Source organism: Zootoca vivipara, chromosome 12 (assembly GCF_965207765.1).
Source record: "Zootoca vivipara chromosome 12, rZooViv2.hap1.1, whole genome shotgun sequence".
NCBI lineage: Eukaryota > Metazoa > Chordata > Lepidosauria > Squamata > Lacertidae > Zootoca > Zootoca vivipara.
In genome coordinates, this window is record NC_142595.1 from 35,661,811 (window position 1) to 35,685,575 (window position 23,765).

Here is a 23,765-nt window from a genome sequence, read left to right on the forward strand (position 1 = left end):
TGGAAGCACAGGAATTAATTGGATCGGCTGTAATTGTCAGGATACGCCCATTGGTAGGCAACCCGCATTGGACTGTGCAGATGAACAGCAGTTGGTGCAATCCCCATGGAAATGCTATTTATTTGTTTAACAAAATGCATATACCGCTTGGTTGTAAGAGAACTTTGAAGGAGTTTACAAATATATGTAATATGTATTAAAATTTAGTGAATCAACTTGCTGTGCTGGACCCAACTCACATTGACCAGCCAACCTCCAGTGCTGTAGGGAACTGAGATCGTGAAGAGGGATTGAGGGAAGGGCTGAGAAAAATATCCGAAACTAGTTTGCTTTTAATTACAAGAGATATCAAACACTTTGGTCGCTGTACAAATATTCTGCTAAGTAGGATCAAAATTAACATGATTCCGAGAAGGGGGAGGTGCTACATAGACATTTTCTTACACAAAAATCCATAAAATGAGAGCTATTATAAAATAATAAATGTACATATAAAACCCTCTTGCTGCCTTGATCAAAGGGATTGCGAAAAGGCAGCAAAATCTACAACCTAGGGTTCACTTGGTGGGGGGGGGTGAATAAATGAGGATAACAAAGAAATCTTTTGCCCTCCCAAAGGGAACAGAGATCAGAGTCCAGCCCTCATCTCTCTTGCAGTCTGTGGCTGGACCTTGTTGATGCATGCTTGGAATAACTTTAAAAATATATACATATCAGAGACACACGGTCACTGCAGGAAATCATTTTTCACATTTCCCTTTTTAAAAAAGAGAGAGAGTCCACAGTGAGAGGGGGACAACTTGAGGTTACGCAATAAGTTAAGGCATAAAACAGGAAATATATTTTAAAACCAATGAACTGCCCACTCCCTTCAGAGAAGGAATCCACAGGAATTCCAGCTCTCCAATTAAAAGGCTCTTCAGTTCTCCTACAAGCACAACCTTCTCCAACTCTGGTCCCAGCTTTCGCGCCGTCCTGTGCAATTTTCAGGATGTGCACGACTCCACTCCCTCTCTCCTCTTTCTGGAGCAAATCCACATTGCAAATAGGGTGGTTTAATAGTAATTCCTCTCCCCCCCCCCGGGAACCCTTGGGAGTTGTAGTGTACATGGCGTTGGGTAGAGCAATCCTACAGAGGTTATTTTCCCCCACCCACACAAAACAACAATCAATCAACACTTTATTACAGTTGCCAGGATTGGGGAGTGGGGAAGCTATTAAAGTGAAACAAGCATTGGAATAAATTTATTAGATGGTAGTGTAGATATACTCCCCCCCCTCTTTTCCACCCCACCCATCTTTCTACTTGCCTTCTCCTCCTCCTTCTCCTCTTCCTCCTCCTCCAGCAACCCACTTCTTTTGGGTCCCAGTGCATATTCACTGAAGGCCAGTGTGCTTGAGCAGCCCCCATAAATGGCGGCTGCAGATTACATTCAGCAAGCCCAAGCAGTCAACGCTTATTATAGAGGGCCGTGGGGATTCTACCCTCTGCTTTCTGTGACAGACCTCATAGATTCTGGCTTTAGAAGGCTACTGTGGGGCATTATATGGCTAAGATTTTCGAGAGAAGCAGGAAGTGTGGCTTGAGGATTTCATTATGGGTTCTTCTACCTCCTCACCCCAAAACAACTCCAGCAGAGAATGAGCATTCTAGACTAGACTCTTTGGGAACTGGCGGCCCTCCAGATGTTTCTGAACTACAACTCCCATTTTCTCTGGCCATTGGCCATGATGCCAGAGTCCAAACATGTGGAGGGCCAGAAATTGCACTTCTCTGTCTAGACATTCTACGGTATCGGAGTTTCCCTCCCTACTGACACTACTCTTACTCAGTTTCTGGGAAATTCAACAGAATTCCTTTGAGCTCCTTAACATATTAAAACCTTCCCTCCTTTCCCAGATGGAGAGGCTTGGGTAGCTCTAGGTTTCGCCACGTTACACACCAACTCTTTGGCATCGAGTCCCATTCTCACAATCAGTAGCTCCTTGCTGAGAGATGCAGCACACCAGACCTGCAACTTACGCACATTTAACTTGCTCTCTCCCCCCCCCTCTTCTGTTATGCACTTGGTGGGGAAAGATGTTAAAAGGGGGGCGGAATGGGAGCATTGGGGGGTGGGTGGAGAAAACTTTGGCAATCCCACCTGCTATTGCACCCAATGCGTTTATACTGTATGTGATTTTGGGTTTATGCACGATCCCCGGAATAAGTTGCAGGTCTACTGTATACCGGTATATTAAAAGGCAAATCTTATCACTGTGCATGGCAAGCAAACACCGTAACAAATGCAGTTCTTGGTGACATTAAAGAACAGTCCTTCTACTACTTTCAAAATTGCCATTTCACTAACAAGAGCACAGAGATCTGGGTAGGAAAAAAATGCCACCCGAAGAGTCATACAAGCTATTAGTCCCAGAGCTGACAGTGAGAACGTACAAGGTACCACCATCCAATTTTCTTACTGACACAGTGGAGTCTTGTCCCCATTATGTGGGAAGCTTAAGAAGCGGCAAAATCCCTTTGGGGTAATGCAAACTACCGATTTTGTCCCAGAAGGTGAAGAACTCTGCATGGAAGGGCACTGTACAATCCAGTTACACCTTTTCAACTGTGATTAACGAATCTGGCGAAAGTTACACAAAGCGTAAGTAAGAAACAAACACCCGCAAGCACCTAGGGAAATAAAAAAGCAATCGTTTCCCATCTTTTAAAACTGACTTGCTGAGAGGTGGTGATCTAGGCTGCGTTACTTATCTCACCATTACAGGAGTTTGATGGTGGATTAGCAAGCTGGTCGTTGGCACCAGAGGAAGATGTGGGAAAGATAGCACAAGAGAGACAACTGGGGATTTGGTGAAGGGATAGCTTAACTTCTCACCAAGGACCAACTGATATTGTGCGGATGCTCAGGAGACAAGACGCGAACGAAAACAGATTTCTGCCAACAATATCCATGTAGGAGGTTTTAGGAAGAACATCTGTAAGAATGTTATTTTTAACAGAGGGACGGAAGACCAGGTGATTAGGGGGTGGCTGGGGATCTGGCCTTTTTATTTGTTGTGGATTTTTTTTTAGTTTAAAAAAGGAAGGTCTGTCAGTATCAGCCAGTAGATCCCCCTCCAGTTATTATCCTCTCTAGCCCACTAAATTGTATCCAGCTTTTAAAGTACCAAATTTAGAAGGCTGTCCAGTTCATGTTTGATGGAGAGGTGTTCTGTTGATGCAACCCTGACCCCATTATAGCTTTAAACGGCAACAACCGAAAAAAATAAAAAATAAAAGATTGTGTACTATTTTCTCAGTTGTGCATTTCCCAGTTTGGCCATTGGCAAATAAGTTTACAAAAAGCTACTAATGAGACAACATGTGTGTGTGTGTGTGCACAGATATACACAAAAAATGTAAACACACACTTTCCCACATGTATCTTTGTTAGTCATTTTGGTACTTTGGTCGACTGAAGAATTGGGGGGGAGAGGGGTTGGGAACCCACACCTTTCTTACAATCTACAAACTCATTTCTGCTTAGTCGCCTGCAGGCAATTGTTACAGCCACCATGGGTGACTAGGTGAATTGCTCAACAATTCCAAGAACTGTAAAGAACTGTTTACACTTTTGCTCAACCATCAGTTCACATTACGCCCAAGTAATTCCTCTTTCCTTCATCATAATCTCTTGACTGGCCCTTTGAGAAGGGAGGTGAGAAAGCTCCTCTGCTTTCTTTCACCCTAAACAGCAAACCCATTGCCCTCAACTTCCTCCCCCAAAGCTTCCATTGTCTTCCTTCCCCTACATCAGTTTCCCAAACCTGGGTCTCCAGCTTGGACTACAGTTCCCATCATCCCTGAACACTGGCCCTGCTTGCTAGGGATGATGGGAGTTGTAGTCCAAAAAAACAGCTGGAAAACCCAAGTTTGGGAAGCCCTGCCCTACATTGTCTTCCTATGCTGAAGCAAAGATGGCGGCTCCACTCCATTCCCCGTACAGAAGTCAACTTGACTTGCAGTTTATTTTTACTTCAGTGCTGATGAGATGGGATCCTTCACCACCCCAAGGAAACAAGCCAGATTAAGGTGCTCAGGGCAGGTCACATGGCAACACAGGGGGGGGGGTCTGCTGGCTCAGGAGGAATAGCCAAGGCCTGCAGCTTCTGTCCCTCAGCATCTGCTGCCTGAAGCAGCCTCTTCACTCTCCCCAAGAGCAGGGCCAGCCATGGAGGCCTTGCAGTGTTGTCAGTCCTGCTGCTGCTGGATATACAGATACACTGATGAATGAATGAATGAAGAGAAAGAAGTAGCCAGTGAATGGGTATCTGGACAGACAGAAGAGCACCAGGGTCAAGGAGTGGATGAGATTAAAAAGAAAATGGTGGGCAGGCAAATAAGCAGAGGGATAACTTCACACTGCTGAATATGCTAGTGGGGTAAGAAAACAATATAATGATTGGCTAAGTAGCTGGACAGGTACATCAGAATACCTCCTTCCCTCCATCCTTCCACAAACATGCCAATTTATTTCCAACCCATCTGTCAAGTTATCAGCCCGCCTGCCCTTCCAGCACTCTCAAAAAACAGTTCCAGGTTTAGAGACTGAAACCAACAGTACAAGTGTAGGAGAGGGAATCGTCCTTGGCAAGGTAGCCTGATGGATGGTTGCATAAAACAACGGAGAAGTGGAAGGTGAGACAGAGATGGTATCAGTGGTGCACAACCTTGGATTCTGAGACGCCTTATAACCAGGATGCATTTTTAGTGCATCAAAATATCTGTTTCATCCCATGCCTAGGGAGGGAGTACAATAATAGGTCAGTGTGTGTTTTCTCAGTTGCACAGTGCTTTTCTCACACAAGAGAAGGGAGACGGCAAGAATCACACTGGAGGTACAGCCTGCCTGCCCCTGTCCATTGTCCTCTTGAATGCAACCACGAGAGATTTGAGATCAATGGCTCTTTGGGATGGGTCAAGCAGCAGTCATCTGCAGACAACATTTGGCCCATGGACCAACTCACATCAGAGGGGCTGAGAAATTCTGCCAAAAAAGGGCAGGAGTAGTGCTGGGGTGGGGGGCAGCTAGAGAAACCAAAGCGATCGAAACCAATACCGCTCTTCTTCTTTCCTATAGTCCAATCTCTTCGTCCTGTTCATCCTCAAAACTGTAGCCCTGCCCTTCGTCGTCCTCCTCCTCCTCTTCTTCTTCTTCCTCCTCCTCCTCGTCTTCTTCACCACCGCGATGGAGGTGCCCCTTTGGGCTGGAGCTTTCGACCCTCAGCGGTTCTTGTTCCTGCCCTCTGATGCTGTCCCAGTCTTTGTCCATCACTCCCAGCACATCGTCCAAGATGGAAGGCCCCAAGTCCAACTGGAAAGAGAGGAGAGATTCAGCATGTTCCAACGTGGGGCTCTCCAAGGGGAACTTCTGGGGCAGGTCCCAGTCCCTTCCGTTAGAGGGCTTCTGCCGCTCTGCCTTCTCCGGGGTCTGCAGGGCCACAAAGCTGCCATCTGGGGTCGACGTCGCCGGGCTCTGAACTATGCCATTCCCGCTCCCGGGGGGAGACAACAGTTCAAAGCGGGCATCTCCAGGGCTAGAGAAGGCCCCAGGGGACACATCGGGAGGCAGCCCGTTGGCCTTGGAGCCCCCGTGGTTGCTGAGGAAAGACGTGTCGCCAAAAGCATCTCCCCCACGGCCGATGTGCATCGTGTGCCGGAAGTCACCCAAGGGGGCGCTGATCATGGCCCGGTCCAAACGCGGCCGCTTCTTGGAGTGGGAGACGGGAGACTGCTTGAGGATGGGCATCTGGGGATGGGGGGAGAGGAGAGAGAGAGAAATGTGTGAGAAGGAGAAAGGGCTGTAAGTTTCCCAACGGAGCCAGCATAGCCTGTCTGTCAAGGCCTGGGAGACGTGGACCTGAGTCCTTCCAGCCTCTGCCACAGAGTCCTCACTTGACCTTAGGGCAACTCACTCACCCATCTTGGTCCCCAGCCACAAAATGGAAACAATGGCCTACCATACAGGGCTTTGTGGAGACACACATTGAAACTATATAGAATTCGCGGTTGTCTTGGAGGCTGCCTATCAGACTCGTATCCTGCCCTTTCTTCCAAGGAGCTCAATGGAGGGCTACCCCAGTTTATTTGCACAACAATCCTGCAAGGTAGGCTACATAGAGAATTTGCAACTTATTCTGAGGCTATTACCAAGTAGAGGTTTAAACCCAGGTCTGTATCCTTGATCAATCCACTTTACTCCACTGGCACTAAGGGTAGCGACCAGAGGCTCCTTCCCTCCTTTCCCAGTTCCTGGCTGAGATTTCAGAAGCAGAGCCTGGATGAACGGCGGCAGGAACTGTTCCTGCCCCAGCGTAGGGTGCTGAGCTCCCACTCTTGCAGTTCAAAGGGCAACAACTTGTTCAACCCGTTCCCAGATCGAGGAACGCCTAGGTTGCCATGGGAGCTGGGACTCAGGACGCCTGGGTTCCTTAAGAGAAGGAGAAGGTTGGGGGTGTGGAGCATGGAGGAAAAGGGTGGGGGCCAGTGCTGGATTTAAGTATAAGCCAAACAAGCTATAGCTTAGGGCCCACTCTCTTGGGGTCCCCCCAAAAAATTAAAGGAAAAAGAAACTTGGATGTACATTTCCAAAACATAAGATAAAAAACAAATAAAATAAAACCTACATACAGCAACAGTGTTTTGTGTTGTGTAGGCTCCAATGATGTAAGTCATGGGCCCCGCCTGCTAGCCTGCTCCCTAAAATATCATGGGTTTGCTCATTTCTATATATAGGGTGCCCACATTCTGCATGGACTGATTGCATGGCAACATGTGCAAAGGGCTTTAGATACCTATTAAGCCCATAAATTACCATATAGCATATATTCAACACCAAAAAACAGCGACCATTTGTTGTTGACAAAGGGCCCGATTACCTTCAGTAGCTTAGGGCCTCATCAAACCTATATCCGGCCCTGGTGGGGACTGCTAAAATGGAAAAGACAGGAACTGGAAATCTTTGGCTACTACACTTGATCTTAACCAAGAGGCCAAGAAGTGAAAGACAAGCGGGGTTTAGTTAGGATCACAGCTGAAGATAATGGGATCATCAGGACACCACAAGTTTAAGCACGGGAGAAATAAGTACCATCTGGGGACCGAGCCCAAGAATGGGTAGCCAAAAAGGAAACATTCTCTCCCTGTTTACCCCAACCTCAATCTCCCTCTTGTCCAACTTTTAAGTACCGCAGAAGAAAGAACCTATTTTTTTGTACACTGTACTGTGCCAGACACATGGATCAAGGCTGGTTCACCCATGTGCTACTAGCCCAGAGATGGAAAGAATAAAGAGCCCCTACCAGGGAGGACGCAGGTGGCGCTGTGGGTTAAACCACAGAGCCTAGGGATTGCCGATCAGAAGGTCGGCGGTTCGAATCCCTGCGACGTGGTGAGCTCCCATTGCTCGGTCCCAGCTCCTGCTAACCTAGCAGTTCGAAAGCACGTCAAAATGCAAGTAGATAAATAGGAACTGCTACATCGGGAAGGTAAACGGCGTTTCCGTGTGCTGCTCTGGTTTGCCAGAAGCGGCTTTGTCATGCTGGCCACATGACCTGGAAGCTGTATGCCGGCTCCCTCGACCAATAACGCGAGATGAGCGCCGCAACCCCAGAGTCGGTCACGACTGGACCTAATGGTCAGGGGTCCCTTTACATTTACCAGGGAGGAATGGTAATCTAAGCTGATGGACTAAGCAGAAATGGCAAAGCTGACTGGAAAGCTCAGGAATGAAGAGGACAAAAACTTTAAAAAGGAATGGGGAAAATTTATAATCTATTTAAGAGACCATTGCAAGCAGACGAAGACATTAGCCGAATTTTAATCTCACTTGTAATGTAACAAATATTATGGGCAATATGGATTGATACAAAATGTAGATTGTCGAATAATATGCAGTTGTAAATGCTGGCAATAGGAATCATGAAGGGGGTGGGGGGGAAGCCTTGAGATTCAGAGTAATCTCTATGTTATAATTTTATATTGGTAAAATCAAATAAAAAAGGCTGGCTCACCCATGGGGATCATCCTGACATTGATCCCCCCTCCCGGTTCTTGATGCAGCTCTTCCTTTAACCCCTTCTTCCATGGCAGGGAGGGGGGGAGCTATTTTGGGGTCTGCCTCAGGTGTCAAAATGTCTTGGGCTGGCCCTGACGTGGATGGTGCTTTGGAGATACACACAGGAAGGTGGGACTCCTGGGTACTCCCTGCCTATTGCATGTGATGATCTAAGGCAGTGATGGCGAACCTATGACACGTGTGTCAGACGTGACACGCAGAGCCCTCACTGCTGGCACACGCCCCATCGGCCCATTCACGTTATTGTTGTCTCCCCCCCCCATTTGTTCTCCCACTCCTCCTCAAACTACAGCTTGTCCCCAATCATTTTTGTTGTTGTTGTTGTTGCTGGTAGCCAGAGATTGGTTTTTTAACCCTTTCTGTGCTGTTTTTTCTGACGCTTTGGCAGACTATGTCAGTGCTGCGTGTTAGTTCCAGCGAAGGTATTATTCGTCATTTATTTCTGTTCTCTTTCCCCCCAAAAATGTGCAGCAGCTTTGGGGCATCCCTCCCCCCAAAAAAGCAAAGCAACTTTTGCACCCCCCAAAAAAACCTCCAAAACTTTGGTCAGCAGCTCCCCCAAAAAGCTCAACAACTCTGGGCACCTTGTGATAAATAAGGGTTTTTTGGTTTGGTTAAATAATTAGTTTTTGGGTTATTAAATACAGTTATATATTACAAATATACATTTTTGTTATTTAAACTATAAATATCATGAAATTACGTTTTTTTTCTCTCGTAGTGACACACCACCCGAGTTATGCTCATTTTTTTGGCGAATTTTGACACACCAAGCTCAAAAGGTAGCCCATCACTGATCTAAGGTGTGATGATCTAAGAGCCGGGGATGATTCATGCTTTAATGGGGAACAGCAGCAGCTGCGCTGGGGGTAGGAGAGGAAGTCTGGGCAAGTACTGGGGAGGGGAGGGGAAGGAGGACACTGAGGAGGAGGTGGAGGCCAAGTTAGAAGGAAGCAGACAAGGTCTCTCCCTGCCTCCGAAGACCAGAAAGCGCTGACACAAGTGGAAAAAAGGGCAGGGAGGGAGAGTCGAGTCAGCACAGGTGGGAGAGAAAGAGAAACCCAAACACATTAGGAGGCAAGGAGAGAAAAGAACCCAGGAGTCCTGGCTGCCAGCATCCTTTCCTCTCAGCCACTCAACACCACACCCTTCCCACAGAACACAGGAAAGGTAGCTGACTGCCAATCTCCTAGCCAGCTCTTAACTCTTCAGGTACCAAAAAACCTTTTCAGAACCTGGACTGGGCCCTTTCCATATAAGGGAAATTTCACTTTTTAAAACAACAACAACCCTGAAATGTGCATTAATATCTACAATAAGAGGCAAAGTCTAATGGTTCTGAATCTTGCCCACTCACTCAGTTCCACCAACATTTAGATAAAATGCTGGCTCTTCATCATGCCTCAGAAATGCATCCCTCAACTGTGGGGGCATGCTCCAAATATTTGGCACAACTATTTGCAAAATGTGGTCTGAAGCTCAACATCAAAAAAACCAAGTTCATGGCCACTGGTCCCATCACCTCCTGGCAAATAGAAGGGGAAGAAATGGAGGCAGTGAGAGATTTTACTTTCTTGGGCTCCTTGATCACTGCAGATGGTGACAGCAGTCACGAAATTAAAGGACGCCTGCTTCTTGGGAGAAAAGCAATGACAAACCTAGACAGCATCTTAAAAAGCAGAGACATCACCTTGCCTACAAAGGTCCGTATAGTTAAAGCTATGGTTTTCCCAGTAGTGATGTATGGAAGTGAGAGCTGGACCATAAAGAAGGCTGATCGCCGAAGAATTGATGCTTTTGAATTATGGTGCTGGAGGAGACTCTTGAGAGTCCCATGGACTGCAAGAAGATCAAACCTATCCATTCTGAAGGAAATCAGCCCTGAGTGCTCACTGGAAGGACAGATCCTGAAGCTGAGGCTCCAATACTTTGGCCGCCTCATGAGAAGAGAAGACTCCCTGGAAAAGACCCTGATGCTGGGAAAGATTGAGGGCACTAGGAGAAGGGGACGACAGAGAATGAGATGGTTGGACAGTGTTCTCGAAGCTACGAACATGAGTTTGACCAAACTGCGGGAGGCAGTGCAAGACAGGAGTGCCTGGTGTGCTCTGGTCCATGGGTTCACAAAGAGTCGGACACGACTAAACGACTAAACAACAACAATTTTTTTTATACCGAGTGGTTAGATATGCTGATGGTTTCCTTTTTTTCGTTATGTATTGCTTCTTTCACTTATTTTCTCATGTGCTCTGAACTGCTTTGGGCACAACTTTCTGCTGGAAAAGCAGCAGGGGGGAAACCAACATATGTTTTTGTGGAGGTCAGTAAATTCCATAAAAAATAAATAAATACTGAGATATGTTTGGCGGGCAGCTCAGTCTCAGCCTCCAGGCCTCTCTACATGACCCTCAAGACTCTCCCCAAGGCACACCCCTCACCGACCCTCTTTTGCACCATCCCCTGGTGTTTTTGCCTGACTGGAGTGCCTTTGAACTCTGATACTAATGCTTCTTGCCAGCCTAGAAAGAGGATAAAGGGGTTATGTGGCAAACTGGCATTTGGTGCTCCACCCACTTTTTCTCCTGGCCATGCCCACCACTGGCATGTGGCCCTTGGAAGGCTCCATAGAAGAGAATGCGGCCCCCAAGCTGAAATGTTTCTCCCTTGCTCTAAGGTTGAGCTCTGGTAGCGTAGCCCTCACAAAGCAATCTCTTCTTGACTCTGTCCATCCCTTATTCTCCTTGGCCACCTCTTCCCACTGTCAAGACTATACTGTAAGACCCTTGGGGGCAGACACCCAGCTTCACTGCTTAGGTTAAGTCAGCAATGCACCGTGGCGCTGTGGGTTAAACCACAGAGCTTAGGGCTTGCTGATCAGAAGGTTGGCGGTTCGAATCCCCGTGACGGGGTGAGCTCCCTTTGCTCGGTCCCAGCTCCTGCCAACCTAGCAGTTCGAAAGCACGTCAAAGTGCAAGTAGATAAATAGGTACCGCTACAGCAGAAAGGTAAACGGCGTTTCCGTGTGCTGCTCTGGTTCTCCAGAAGCAGCTTTGTCATGCTGGCCACATGACCTGTACGCTGGCTCCCTTGGCCAATAACACGAGATGAGCGCCGCAACCCCAGAGTCGGTCACGACTGGACCTAATGGTCAGGGGTCCCTTTACCTTTACCTTTACTGTACTTTATGGAATACAACCCAGTCTCGACAGGGCTGCAAGGTGGATCTTTCCACCAGATCCAGCCCTGCTTAGCTTCACGAATGTTGAAGTTCAAGGCAGCTTTGGTGAACTGACTGCTTCAAAGCGGCCACATCCGTCATATAACTTCTGCCAAAGTGCTCTTTGCCTGAACTGGCATATCTCCCACCCCAAGGCCATAAATGATAAACACCAACCCTGAGCCAGCAACAACAGTGCAATGCCCCACTAGATTATTATTTTTTTTGGGGGGGGGGGAGGATGAGATAGAAAAGTCCAGCCTGGTCAACATAAACCTGGTTAAATGCATGCTCTCCTCCTTCTAAGCTGGAGTTTACATGAAGACAGCTAAGTGCTGGGACAGGCAGAGCGGGAAGACAAATTCAAAAGATGGCTTTTAAAAGAACAGAAGAACGGAAGATCACTAAACGGTGCAGGTAACCTGTGGATGGGAAAGAGATGTGGCACTTGTGTCGTTAACTGCAGCCCAGGAGAGATATACATATCTCAGGAGAGCGTACATATAACAACCAGAATAGTATTGGGAAAACTACATTGGAAGTTGGGTTTGTTTTGGGGTGTGGGTGTGGGAGAAGAATCACATCCCCCCAAGTATAAAAGAGATTGCATTCACAAATCCAGCTTGCCAACAGCTGCTCACTGGGTCACCTGTGTCAAATTCAGACTCACCTCCAGGCGACTAGCAGGAAAAAGGGTTATGATAACTTGTTTGTTTTTCATGAATGCCCCGGTTGACCAACATAGTCTGGGTGGACAAGTTAGCTAATAAGAAGCAGGGGGCAGTTTGTGGACGGGAAGTTTTCTCTACACAAGGCTGATTTCAGGCAAGAGGTGTGGGGAGGGGAGGGGAGGGGATAATGCCACAATACCCTCCCCACCACCAGCACCAAAAGTGGATTCTTGGGAGCACGCACTAAAACGCATCAATTGTGCATGCAATAACTTAATGGAGAGACGGGGAACAGCTGAGATCTGGAAGGGCTGGGGTCTGACATGGTCCTGGCACGAACCCAGAGGCTTATGCTCCAGCCTCTTGGGAGAAGATATCTATTCCCTCCTTTCCCCTCCATGTTTCCCTTCTCTGCGGATGACAGATACGGTTACTAGCCCCGGAGTACGATGACGGAATTTCCTTTGGTAAATGAAATGAAGTCCTTTGAAAGGCTCAGATGTGGCCGGGGTTGAGGAAATGATCGGGAATCAGGGGGAAGGGGGGGTGTCCTGCTCTACAGTCGTCTGGCTCTGCCTGCGATGGGGCAGAGCCATTTAGCCCGGACACCTGGGTCCCCTGGAACGGAACAGCAAGCAAGCGAATGCAAAGGGGCAGGGAAGGGCTTAGCAGCCAGGACTCTTCTTGGAAAGGGACGGGATTTAACTAGGTTGTTGTGGTGGTGGTGGCGGTGAAACCAAGGTGGGTGTTCAAACGTGTGGGTTTGCTGGCAGAACGGGTGCAAATGAAGTCCCCTGTACTGGCTTACAGGGGTGGGGGAAAGCCGGGACTCCTGGGTTCTTTAGGAGGGGGGGTCAAGAAAGGGGGCATAGGGGAGGTTTACCTGCAAGCCAGGAGTTTTGATTGCCTGTGGAGAGCATGCCAAGAAGCTCAGGCTAGGGGGCCTATTTACTTTAGCCCCAGCCAACACCCTCCCCCTGCTCCCAGCCCAGCCGCTGTTTGATTTATGGCCACTCACTCATTCCTCCTGCCAGACACACACCCCTTTTGCTACACAAACGGTGGCTTCTCTCTCCCCGCCCCCTTCTCTCCTGGGAAGAGGCACCCAAGGGATGAAGACCATCTCCACCCACCCACCCACTCTTTCCAGGAGAGAGAGCCACCCAAACCTGCCCACCTCACTCGAGCCCACTCCCCAGTCCCACAACACAACACAGGAACCCCACAGCTTCCCCTCTTTCCCACCTCTTCCAGATTTCCTGTGCCTTGGCTCCTAAACCCCAGTCCTCAGTTAGAGGACCCAGGAGTCCAACTTCCCTGCCTGCCGGCTCAAAACCGCTAAACCCCACCCTGCCTTGTGGGGGAGCCCACAAGGAAGGCCTGTCTGGCAGCCACTCCCTGCTGACCCCGCAATCCTGTCTCAGGGAACTCAGGAGTCCAGACAGCCTGCTGCGCTCTCTCGCCTTCTGACTCGCAGCAGTCGGCTGCGAGCTGTCAGTCGGCACAAAGCATTGCTCAGAAGCTCTCCCAGGCGCTAGCGAAACTCACCTTTGCAAAGAAAACACTCCAACGTCCTTTTCCTTTTCCCCACAGCTCAGGGTGACTCACAGGACGGTCCTGTCGTTCTTCCTGCTTTTGTAGTCGCCCCGATCCGCTGCCTCCGCCAAGAGGCAGTGCCAAGTGAACCAGAGCCACAATACGCGTATATCCTTCCCTGGCGTTTGCAGTTGGATCCTGTCGCCACTTTTGTCTAGCTAGGTCCGGGAAGTTCGCTCGCAGTTCTCCGAAATCCCCAGCAAAATTTCCTCTTTTCTCTCTCCTTTCATTTGTCCGCCTCTGACACTCCCTCCTCTCTCTCTCTCTTTTTCACCCACTTCTTCTTCTTCGTCAGGAGCTTTCACTCCTCCCTTCTTGGGTGGTGGCCCGGAATTTTATTTATTTATACCTGCATTAGAAAGATGAAATCGTAGATGTCACAAGCTCAAGCAAAACCAAACACACCGCTTGCCCCAAAGAAAAGAAAGAGGGGGGTGGACACAAGCCCCAAATTGGGGGTGGGGGTGGGGTGGAGAACACTTGGGATCCAGGAGCCAAAAAAAATATTGCCCCAAGAAGAGGGGAGAGGAAATTTGAAAAACACAAAAAGCCTCTCCATTGCCTTATAAAGTTCACTGCATTCCTGAACTTCCGGACTTGGTTGGCGTGTTTGGAAACCAGGCTAAGCGCCGGATTGGGAAGGATTGGTGAAAGAGCAGAGGGTTGCAAAGAAGGGAATTTGAGAAAGGAAGCATGTGGCTTTAAAACAAAAGTGGCATGTTGAAAAAACAACAATGAGGAGGTATGGAAAGAGGGAAATTGAAGTGGAGGATGGTGGAAGGGAACAGGGGAGAGACAACTGGGAGCAAGATGGGGGGGGATGGAAGAAGACTGATGGAGAGGGCAAAGGAAGCCCTAAGCTATATTGGGGCATGGGGCTATCCCATATTAAGGAAGCAACAACTTATGCACTGAAAATCAAACAGAAAAGATAATAGAGTGCTAGGGACACAAAAGACGACCAGGAAGGGTGATGCAATCAGAAAGGATGGAGGAGTGGGGTACCACATGACTGTGGGGGGCATTAAAGTATGGATACGAAAGATAAACCCAAGGCTGTGGGTTCTGGCCAACATTCATTTTTTAAAAAACAAAATAGGTTTCTAGCCCTCATGATTGGTTTTGCTGATGGTTCCCATTTTTCTGTGCTATATACATTATCCCCTTTCCCTTCCCTAAAGGTCTCCTTACGCCCAAACAATTTACAGTACCATATTCTAACTGCTCCGTGGATGGTAGAGGGTGCAATTTTTGCAAAAACTCAACCACTACCTTCAAAATTAAGCAAAGCATGCTCATCATAAAATCTAAGCACATCGGCGTAATTAGTGCATCTCATTGGCACACAACAATAGGCAATAGGCACACAACAATATGAGGGGAGATGTGATGGATAGATGAATTGTTCCATCTTACTGGTTCCTAAGTCCCATGTAAAAGGCTCCCCACAAGCAGAAAAGTAGAGCAGCAAGGAGAGGGCTTGCAATACAGCTCCTCCTGTTGAAGCACAGGCTCTCTTCTTGCAGGGACTCTGTGTCACAGGAGGCAAACCTACCATAAAATTGCACCCTGTGGCCTTCTCTTTAATTCCAGGTGTTGCCAGGAGGAGGGTCAGAAAATTTGAATGCAGTTACTTTACGGTGCAAGGCATTATGGGTGTTCAGAGGCACTTGCCTCTTTGTCACGAACCTGTGGCTGATGATCACCACAGAATCCTGGGACCATCAGCATTGAAAACCCTGGTATCTAGGATCTTAAATGTATCTCTTTACCCTGGCCTTTGACATCTGAGATGTGTGTTTCAGGACACACACACACCCTATATGTAAAGGTAAAGGGACCCCTGACCATTAGGTCCAGTCGTGACCGACTCTGGGGTTGCGTGCTCATCTCGCATTATTGGCCGAGGGAGCCGGCGTACAGCTTCCAGGTCATGTGGCCAGCATGACAAAGCCGCTTCTGGCAAACCAGAGCAGCACATGGAAACGCCGTTTACCTTCCCGCTATAGCGGTTCCTATTTATCTACTTGCATTTTGATGTGCTTTCGAACTGCTAGGTTGGCAGGAGCTGGGACCAAGCAACGGGAGCTCACCCCGTCACAGGGATTCGAACCACCCTCCACTATACCTGTGACTATAATCTTCCAGCTGCGTTTAATTCTGAATTTTAAATACCATTACCCCATCGTGGGACCTGCTGGTGAAGCGTGGGTAATAACAATAATTTATTTATACCCTGCCCATCTGGCTGAGTTCTCCTAGCTACTCTGGGTGGCTTCCAACAGAACATTAAAATACAAGAATCTATTAAACATTAAAAGCTTCCCCAAACAGGGCTGCCTTCAAATGTCTTCTAAAAGTCTGGTACAGCAGTTGTTTTTCTCTTTGATATGTGGTGGGTGGGTGTTCCACAGGGCGGGTGCCACTACCGAGAAGGCCCTCTGTCTGGTTCCCTGTAACCTCACTTCTCGCAATGAGGGAACCGCCAGAAGGCCCTTGGTGCTGGATCTAAGTGTCTGGGCTGAATGATGGGGGTGGAGATGCTCCTTCAGGTATACTGGACCGAGGCCGTTTAGGGCTTTAAAGGTCAGCACCAACACTTTGAATTGTGCTCGGAAACGTACTGGGAGCCAATGTAGGTCTTTCAAGACCGGTGTTATGTGGTCTCGGCGGCCACTCTCAGTCACCAGTCTAGCTGCCGCATTCTGGATTAACTGTAGTTTCCGGGTCACCTTCAAAGGTAGTCCCACATAGAGCAAATTGCAGTAATCCAAACGGGAGATAACTAGAGCATGCACCACTCTGGCGGGACAGTCCGCGGGGAGGTAGGGTCTCGAGCCTGCGTACTAGATGGAGCTGGTAGACAGCTGCCCTGGATACAGAATTAACCTGTTCCTCCATGGACAGCTGTGAGTCCAAATGACTCACCTGGTCCTTCAGGGGCACAGTTACCCCAGGGTATTATTTTCAACTTCTGTAGTGTACAACAATATAGAGGCACACTTGTTTTTGTGCAGAACACATTCCCTTTGCCATCAGATATACCCTTTATGCAACTGGGATCAAGGAAGACTGGGCTGAAGATCAACAGATGGAGCTCCCAGACTTATTTCCCTACCACAGGACTCCTCTTTTCAGAGTTTATGCCCTGACAGGCTGTCAGATGGAAGGAGATCTGCAGTCCTCCCAAAGTGAGGATGGATGGATGGATGTAGCCATAGGGGCACAGACAAAAAGTGAAGATTGGGAGAAGGACGGCTGGTTGAAAGGAGAGGAGTTTGGAGATGAATGGTTTAAAGGGGGAGGCATGATCGTCTGCTAAGATTAGTTAGCTTTAAGAAAAACAACCTTTCGGGAGGCAGATCTATGTCCGCATGTGGGACGCAAGGGGTGAAGGAGGTCGTTGCACATACCGATAAATCTCAGAGTCAAGAACTTTTTATCTCTATTTATGAGCATCAGGTTCAAAGCTTATGTTTAACAGTGAAGTAGACAAAAAATGGGGGAAAGAGACAGAGGGCAATCATAGGAGACAGCGGCCACTATTCTCTTCCTCCTCTTCCATCCCCACCAGACATCTTTGCTCCTCATCTAATGGCAACATCATTCATATAAGGCTTTAAGAAAAAAGTTAGTATTTCTCCATGCCCAGAAAGGGGCACACACAGCCCACCAGAATATTGTGGCAGATTCTGGAGGTGGAAGAATGAGCAATGGCCAGTTCAGGCTGCAAGTGCGAGGGGCCGTGTGTGTTGCCTTCAAGCAAGAACAGTAGGCAGAAGGCTGAGCATTTGCTAAAGAGGTTGGTATTCCGCATATGTAGCAGAGCAGTCCTAACATTTAGATTTTATGAATGAAATCATGGCTAAAAACAAAAACAAAAAACAGTGTTCAGAGGATTTGAGAAATCTGCTGGTCATCTTATTTATTACATTTCTATCCACCCCCCCCCCCGGTTGAACTCAAGATGGCATACCAGGTTCTCCCCCATCTCATTTAATCCCAACAGCAACCCTGTGAGGTAGGTTAGGCTGAGAGGAAGCGATTGACCCAAGGTCCCCCAGCGAGCTTCATGGCCCAATGGAGGATTTGAACCCTTGTCTCTCAGGTCCTACACCACACGGTCTCTCTTACTGGACTATTTACATTTGAAGGATGGAGCCGACAGAGGGGGTTCCAATGGCATAAAGGATCAGGCCACATCTGGCCCATGTACCACACTCTGGTACCCACTCCTCAATCCCACCCCTGATTTAGAAATAATGTCATTTATTTGAAACTATTTTAAGGCATTTGGGGGGGGGGGACAATGCCCATCCAAGGTGGCTTACAGCCATAAAGCCAAGAAGGAGCAGAAGAAAAAGAAACAGTTAACGCAGACGATTTAAAACCAGAAATAGCTTGGCCCATCTCCTCACGAGAATAAGAAAGCCAGGAAAACATGGCTGCAGCCCAACCAAGAAAACACCACTCCTGGAAGGCCAATTGGAAAGGGCAGATCTTCAAGGCCTTCTGAAAACCCCACTGCACAGAAGTCTGAAACTCCCTTCCATTCAACGAGGCTAGAAAACATTGTTCCGATAATGAGACTAGATTAAAACAACAGCGAGTTAAGGCATTTTGCAGCCATGAGCATGAGCAAGGCAAAATATTGGGGGAATGATAAGGAATTGTCAATTAAGGGGGTGGAGGCGACAGCAGCCAGTAACATGAGCAGAAGATAACAATTAGCAAATAAATAATGGGAGATTTTGGCAGCAGCTGAGGATGAGGGACTGGGACAGGAGAGTTTTTATTGAGTACTGGAAAAAGTAATCAACAAGACAAATGAAGAGTTTTCTCTTTAAGTTTACTGGAAACGTGTGTGTGACTTTTTGTTCCTTTAGAAAATAGAAGCAAAAGGGGGGGGATGATTGCTCTTTCAGCAAACTTGGACCTTCATCAGAGAAGCAGAGAGCGCTGCCTCCTAACCGCTCCTGCTCCAATTTCATAAAGTCAATGGCATTTTCCGCCCATGGATGTTTCTGCTATCAGGGTCTTGGCTGTTCAATTTGCTGTTATCTGAAATGCTTCCTTTCTGTTCCCCAACACACTGATGCAAAATGATGGCACTGCCATGTGACTCATTGGTCTCTATCCATGATGGGATAAAAAAGGACTAGGGAGAGATCATAGGCCTGGACCACAGTGAAGAGTCTCGGGAAAACTGGGTTTTGACTGGGAATCACAAATGGAGAAAGGGTTGCTGTAGTCAGGTCCTGCTCGCCGGCTTCCCACAGATATCTGGTTGGCCAGTGTGAGAACAGGATGCTAGAATAGATTAGCCATTGGCCTGATCCAGCAGAATCTTCTTACATGCCATTTGTGTGTGTGTGTGTGTGTGTGTGTGTGTGTGTGTGTGTGTGTGTAAGAAATTGAGGTGCAATTCCTGAACTCTCTGAATGGGTTCCAGTCTCTGAAATACAAGAACCACTTTATCCAAGTTGCTTTCGTGTAAGGAAAGAGTGGAAATCCTGTGTCTAGAGTTTGCAGCTACACAGGGTGTAAATACAACTGAGGGGGGACCTCCTGTTCACGGAGGTTATGACCAAAGCTTATTCTGGGGTGCAGGGGCTTGGCAACTTGTTCTTATTCAGGCTGAATTGTCAAATAAAGAAATGGGAACCAGGAGCCACCTTGAGACTGGTCCAACAAGCTGTGGAGGAAAAGTTGCAACAACTGCCACCTATGCGCACAGCGTTTTGCCTAAACGCCTGCTTTTGTACACCAAAAGGGCTTCCTTGTAGGAAATTGCTGAGAGTTAAAAGAGCAGCGCGCCTGGGATCAGACCCCAAAGTCCAGCAACCCACCAAATGCTAACATGTGAAGAAGGTCTAGCGATGAGGATGGGGTGGAAGGGTTTGGACCTTGGGATGAGTAGGGAGGTGTTTGGAGTCATAGTGAAGCGCGGTGGATCTGGTGCAATGAACAGCATGCCCAACGCATGGAGTCTGTTTGATTTGCTCATGCTATTCTGTTAAGTGGGACGTACATCGATGATGCTATAAAAAGATGGCGGCTCGGCTATGGTTTCAGCTCCCTGTTCGGTCAAGGACACGCTGGTTTCCTCGAAGGCAAGTTTCCTCCTGACCACAGCTTCCCCATCTGAATAACTCACTCACCTTCCACAAGCGCCTAATACAGAGTCAGATCATTGGGTCCACCTAGTTCAGAACTGTTTACACTGACTGGCAGGGACTCTCCATGGCTTCCAATGGGGGCGTTCCCAACCTGGCCTGAAGATGTTGGGGAACAAACCTGGAATCTTCTGCATGCAAAGCAGATGCTCTGTCACTGAGCTACAGCCTTTCCTCTGACGCAAGCATTTCATGCTAACAAGAGCACTTTCATGAGGCTAAAGCACAGCATGTGTAACTCCTCCCAGCAGAATCCAAAGGCTGCATTAGCGATGCCAGCTAAACAGAACCTCCATGTACATAGAATCATAAGTTGGAAGAGACCACAAGGGCCATCCAGTCCAACCCCCTGCCAAGCAGGAAACACCATCAAAGCATTCCTGACATATGCCTGTCAAGCCTCTGCTTAAAGACCTCCAAAGAAGGAGACTCCACCACACTCCTTGGTAGCAAATTCCACTGCCAAACAGCTCTTACTGTCAGGAAGTTCTTCCTAATGTTTAGGTGGAATCTTCTTTCTTGTAGTTTGAATCCATTGCTCCGTGTCCGCTTTTCAGGAGCAGCAGAAAACTAGGGGCAGGCTATCTCTGGGGACAAACAGGGAACAACTCTTGCCTTTGTGACCTGCTTAAAGGGTTCTGGAGGCATCCTTGAAAACAGGATGCTGGGGCTAGGTGGAACTTTGGTCCAATTCTGCAGGACTCTCTAAGGGGAAGAGAAGCCAGATCTCGGATTTCTCTGGGGAAACAGCAAAGTCTAGTGTGTGCAGAGAATCAACGTGGAATAAGGAATCAAAGCAGATCATGTATCAAAACATTGTAAATGAACCACATTTTTTAAAAAGACAGCTGAATTAACACCAGCAGCACTAAAAGAGAGATACAGAGAAATAAATCAATAGGAGCCGCAATACCAAAAACAAAACACAAAAATCAATTAACTAGGCAAGCAGGGACAACAAACCACATGACTGCAATTCAATCAGCAGTGACAGGAATCCAGATTTATATAACAAGCAGAGGCTCCGCGGCACCCTTCCCCCGCCAAGTGCCCTGGAGACCTGGAACATGCTTTGAACATGCTGTGTGCCATGTGATCCTCAAAGGCATGGCTGGAACAGCACAGGCTTGTGCCCAACTGAGCAGGTTTTGCCAGGGAAAGTGGATGGGCCTTGCCAAATGCAGATCAATGATCTTACATATGCACACAGCAAGAATACAGGAAAATCCACACCTCTGCACAGCACTGCCAGCCCAATAACAGACAACTTGAAACTCAGACTTTTTACACACAAGTGCACACTGTTTCGCAACCAGCGAAGTGGATTTTTCTGGGAAATTTCAAATTGGATAATTAGGCTAGTTTGCAGGGTAACATGCCTGAGGAAATTTTCTGATGCTCTAGAGCAGTGTTTCCCAACCTTGGGTCTCCAGCTGTTTTTGGACTACAATTCCCATCATCCCTGACCACTTATCTTGCTAGCTAGGGATGATGGGAATTGTAGTCCAGAAATAGCTGGAGACCCAAGGTTGGGAAACACTGCTTTAGAGCAGTGATGGCCAAACTTGGCCCTCCAGCTGTTTTGGGACTACAATTCCCATCATCCCTGACCACTGGTCCTGTTAGGTAGGGATCATGGGAGTTGTTGTCCCAAAACAGCTGGAGGGCCATTACTGCACTAGAGAGTCACTTAATTTACAGCAGTCACAAAATTAAAAGATGCCTGCTTCTTGGGAGAAAAGCAATGACAAACCTAGACAGCATCTTTAAAAGCAGAGACATCACCTTGCCGACAAAGGGCCGTATAGTTAAAGCTATGGTTTTCCCAGTTGTGATGTATAGAAGGGTGAGCTGGACCATAAAGAAGGCTGATCGCTGAAGAATTGATGCTTTTGAATTATGGTGCTGGAGACTCTTGAGAGTCCCATGGACTGCAAGAAGATCAAACCTATCCATTCTGAAGGAAATCAGCCCTGAGTGCTCACTGGAAGGACAGATCCTGAAGCTGAGGCTCTAATACTTTGGCCACCTCATGAGAAGAGAAGACTCCCTGGAAAAGACCCTGGTGTTGGGAAAGATGGAGGGCACAAGGAGAAGGGGACGACAGAGAGCGAGATGGTTGGACAGTGTTCTCGAAGCTACGAACATGAGTTTGACCAAACTGCGGGAGGCAGTGGGAGTGCCTGGTGTGCTCTGGTCCATGGGGTCACGAAGAGTTGGACATGACTAGACGACAACAACAACAACATATTTACTTGTATTTGGTGAACAAAGCTAAAAACTCTAGAACTGCCAAGCTTGCTCGATATCCAAACTGCAACCAACACCTGTTAATTGTTACTGATCGACTTAAAAGTTTTTTTCTGCAAAACAAAACCAAGGTTTGGAAAACTGACTGTCCCCACATTGCTGTGCGAAACTCACCTGTCCTATGTATGAACCAGCCATGTGCATCACTGCTCCCCCACACAATCCTGAACACACAGACGCACACGTGAACCTTTCAGCCCAATACAAAACAGCCAACACCCTTCCTAAAAGGTACTGGATCCTTCAGGACGACCCTTCCTGACAAATTTGCTCATGTTCCCCTGCAAGTGTGAACATGCACATACAGGAGGTGTGCAGGTACCCTTTCCAAATACAGTTGCCTCCAGCGCTAGCCGGCCTCCCGCTGCCTGACATCCATTTCTTCCTAACTGGGTACTGTATATTCTGCCTTTGGATTTTTTGTGTGTGATTAACTTCTCTCCTTCTGTTTACAGCCTCTTCTCCCTGGCTCACCCCATTTGCTCACAGTTAGTCATCCACAGGCAATTCTAATCCACACTTCCTCTCCCAGCCAAACCCAGCGCTTGGAGGACATAGGGAGCACAGAACTCAAAGACTGCCCGCAGATCTCCTTTGGTCTCTAGAAACGTTCCCACGACCAGATTCTAACTCATTACTACTCTCTACATTCCCTTTCCTGGCTCCCTGTCATTGTGGCTTCAACCCACTAGTCCATGCTGCCTTTCCACCAAACTCAGAAGAGTCTTGAGTCTCTGGCTGCTCCTCGATCAGAGGAGGAACCGCCCCAATATGCACACCGTGGTTCCAGCCCAGTAGTCCAGAGAACCCAGGAGTCCTGGCTCCCAAACCACTTGATCTTCAGGAGAGTATCCCCGCTTCTAACCCACTAGGCAACACTACCTTACCAGAGAATCCGGCGTTCCCTGCCCCTTTCCCCAAGGACTCTCGAGCCTACTCACTCCCTTTACAGAAAGGAACCCAGGAGTCCCGGACCACGAAACTCTCAAGGCGGCGGCGACACATACCTCTTTCCATCTCTCGAGCAAAGGTCCAACCACTCGGCTCAGCTACTCGACTCCGCTTTACAGCTCTGGCAAGCCAGAGGTTAAAAGGGACGGGCGGGTCTCACGCCGCGCCCACTTTCCCTTCCCAGCTCCACTTTCTTAAAGGGATATACCAGGACGAATTTGGGAAGAGGATTGCATATCAATAACTAAAAAATAAAATAAAATAAAATAAAGGCGGCTGTTGGGAAAGGAATTCCTTTAAAGAATACACACACGATGTTGTAGCCGGAGGGAAAAAAGACTGCGGAACTCAGAATGGAGGCGGGTGGGAGAATAGAAGAAAGTTAATGCTGGAAAAGGGATTCCCCCCTCTCTCCCTTCCCGCCCCCACCCCCACCCCGGCGGCTAACCCAACCCTAGGATGGAATTTCCTGAAAGTTCCTTTCCCAGGGAGAATAATCAGTTCCAGATGGGAAAAGTGGGGGGAGAGAAAGAGGAATTGGGAGAACTGATAGGAGAAGAGAGGGAGAACAGAGGAAGAGAGGAGGTTGGGGGCAATGTGAGAAGGGGAAAGGGGAGGGGAGCCCGGCACAGGAATGGGGGAATGGGGAGGACTAGATGGAGAAAAGAAACAGAACCTAGATAATGGAGGAGAGAAGGCAGATATTGGCGGCCGCTTCACACGC

General features: G+C 48.1%; 1 protein-coding gene across 2 annotated transcripts; it reads right to left on the reverse strand.

Moving 5' to 3' along the window:
- Positions 1-314: 314 nt before the first annotated feature.
- Positions 315-23,151, reverse strand: CDC42EP5 (CDC42 effector protein 5). Of its 2 annotated transcripts, XM_035135826.3 has the most exons (3): positions 23,098-23,151; positions 13,557-13,953; positions 315-5,792 (listed from the first exon to the last, which is right to left on the reverse strand). In XM_035135826.3, exon 3 carries the CDS (start codon positions 5,790-5,792, stop codon positions 5,118-5,120), a length of 675 nt encoding a protein of 224 aa, XP_034991717.2. In that variant the 5' UTR covers positions 13,557-13,953; positions 23,098-23,151; the 3' UTR covers positions 315-5,117. The 2 variants fall into 2 exon arrangements, with proteins under 2 accessions (XP_034991717.2, XP_088512497.1); XM_088656371.1 differs by lacking the exon at positions 13,557-13,953.
- Between the last annotated feature and the right edge of the window lie 614 nt (positions 23,152-23,765).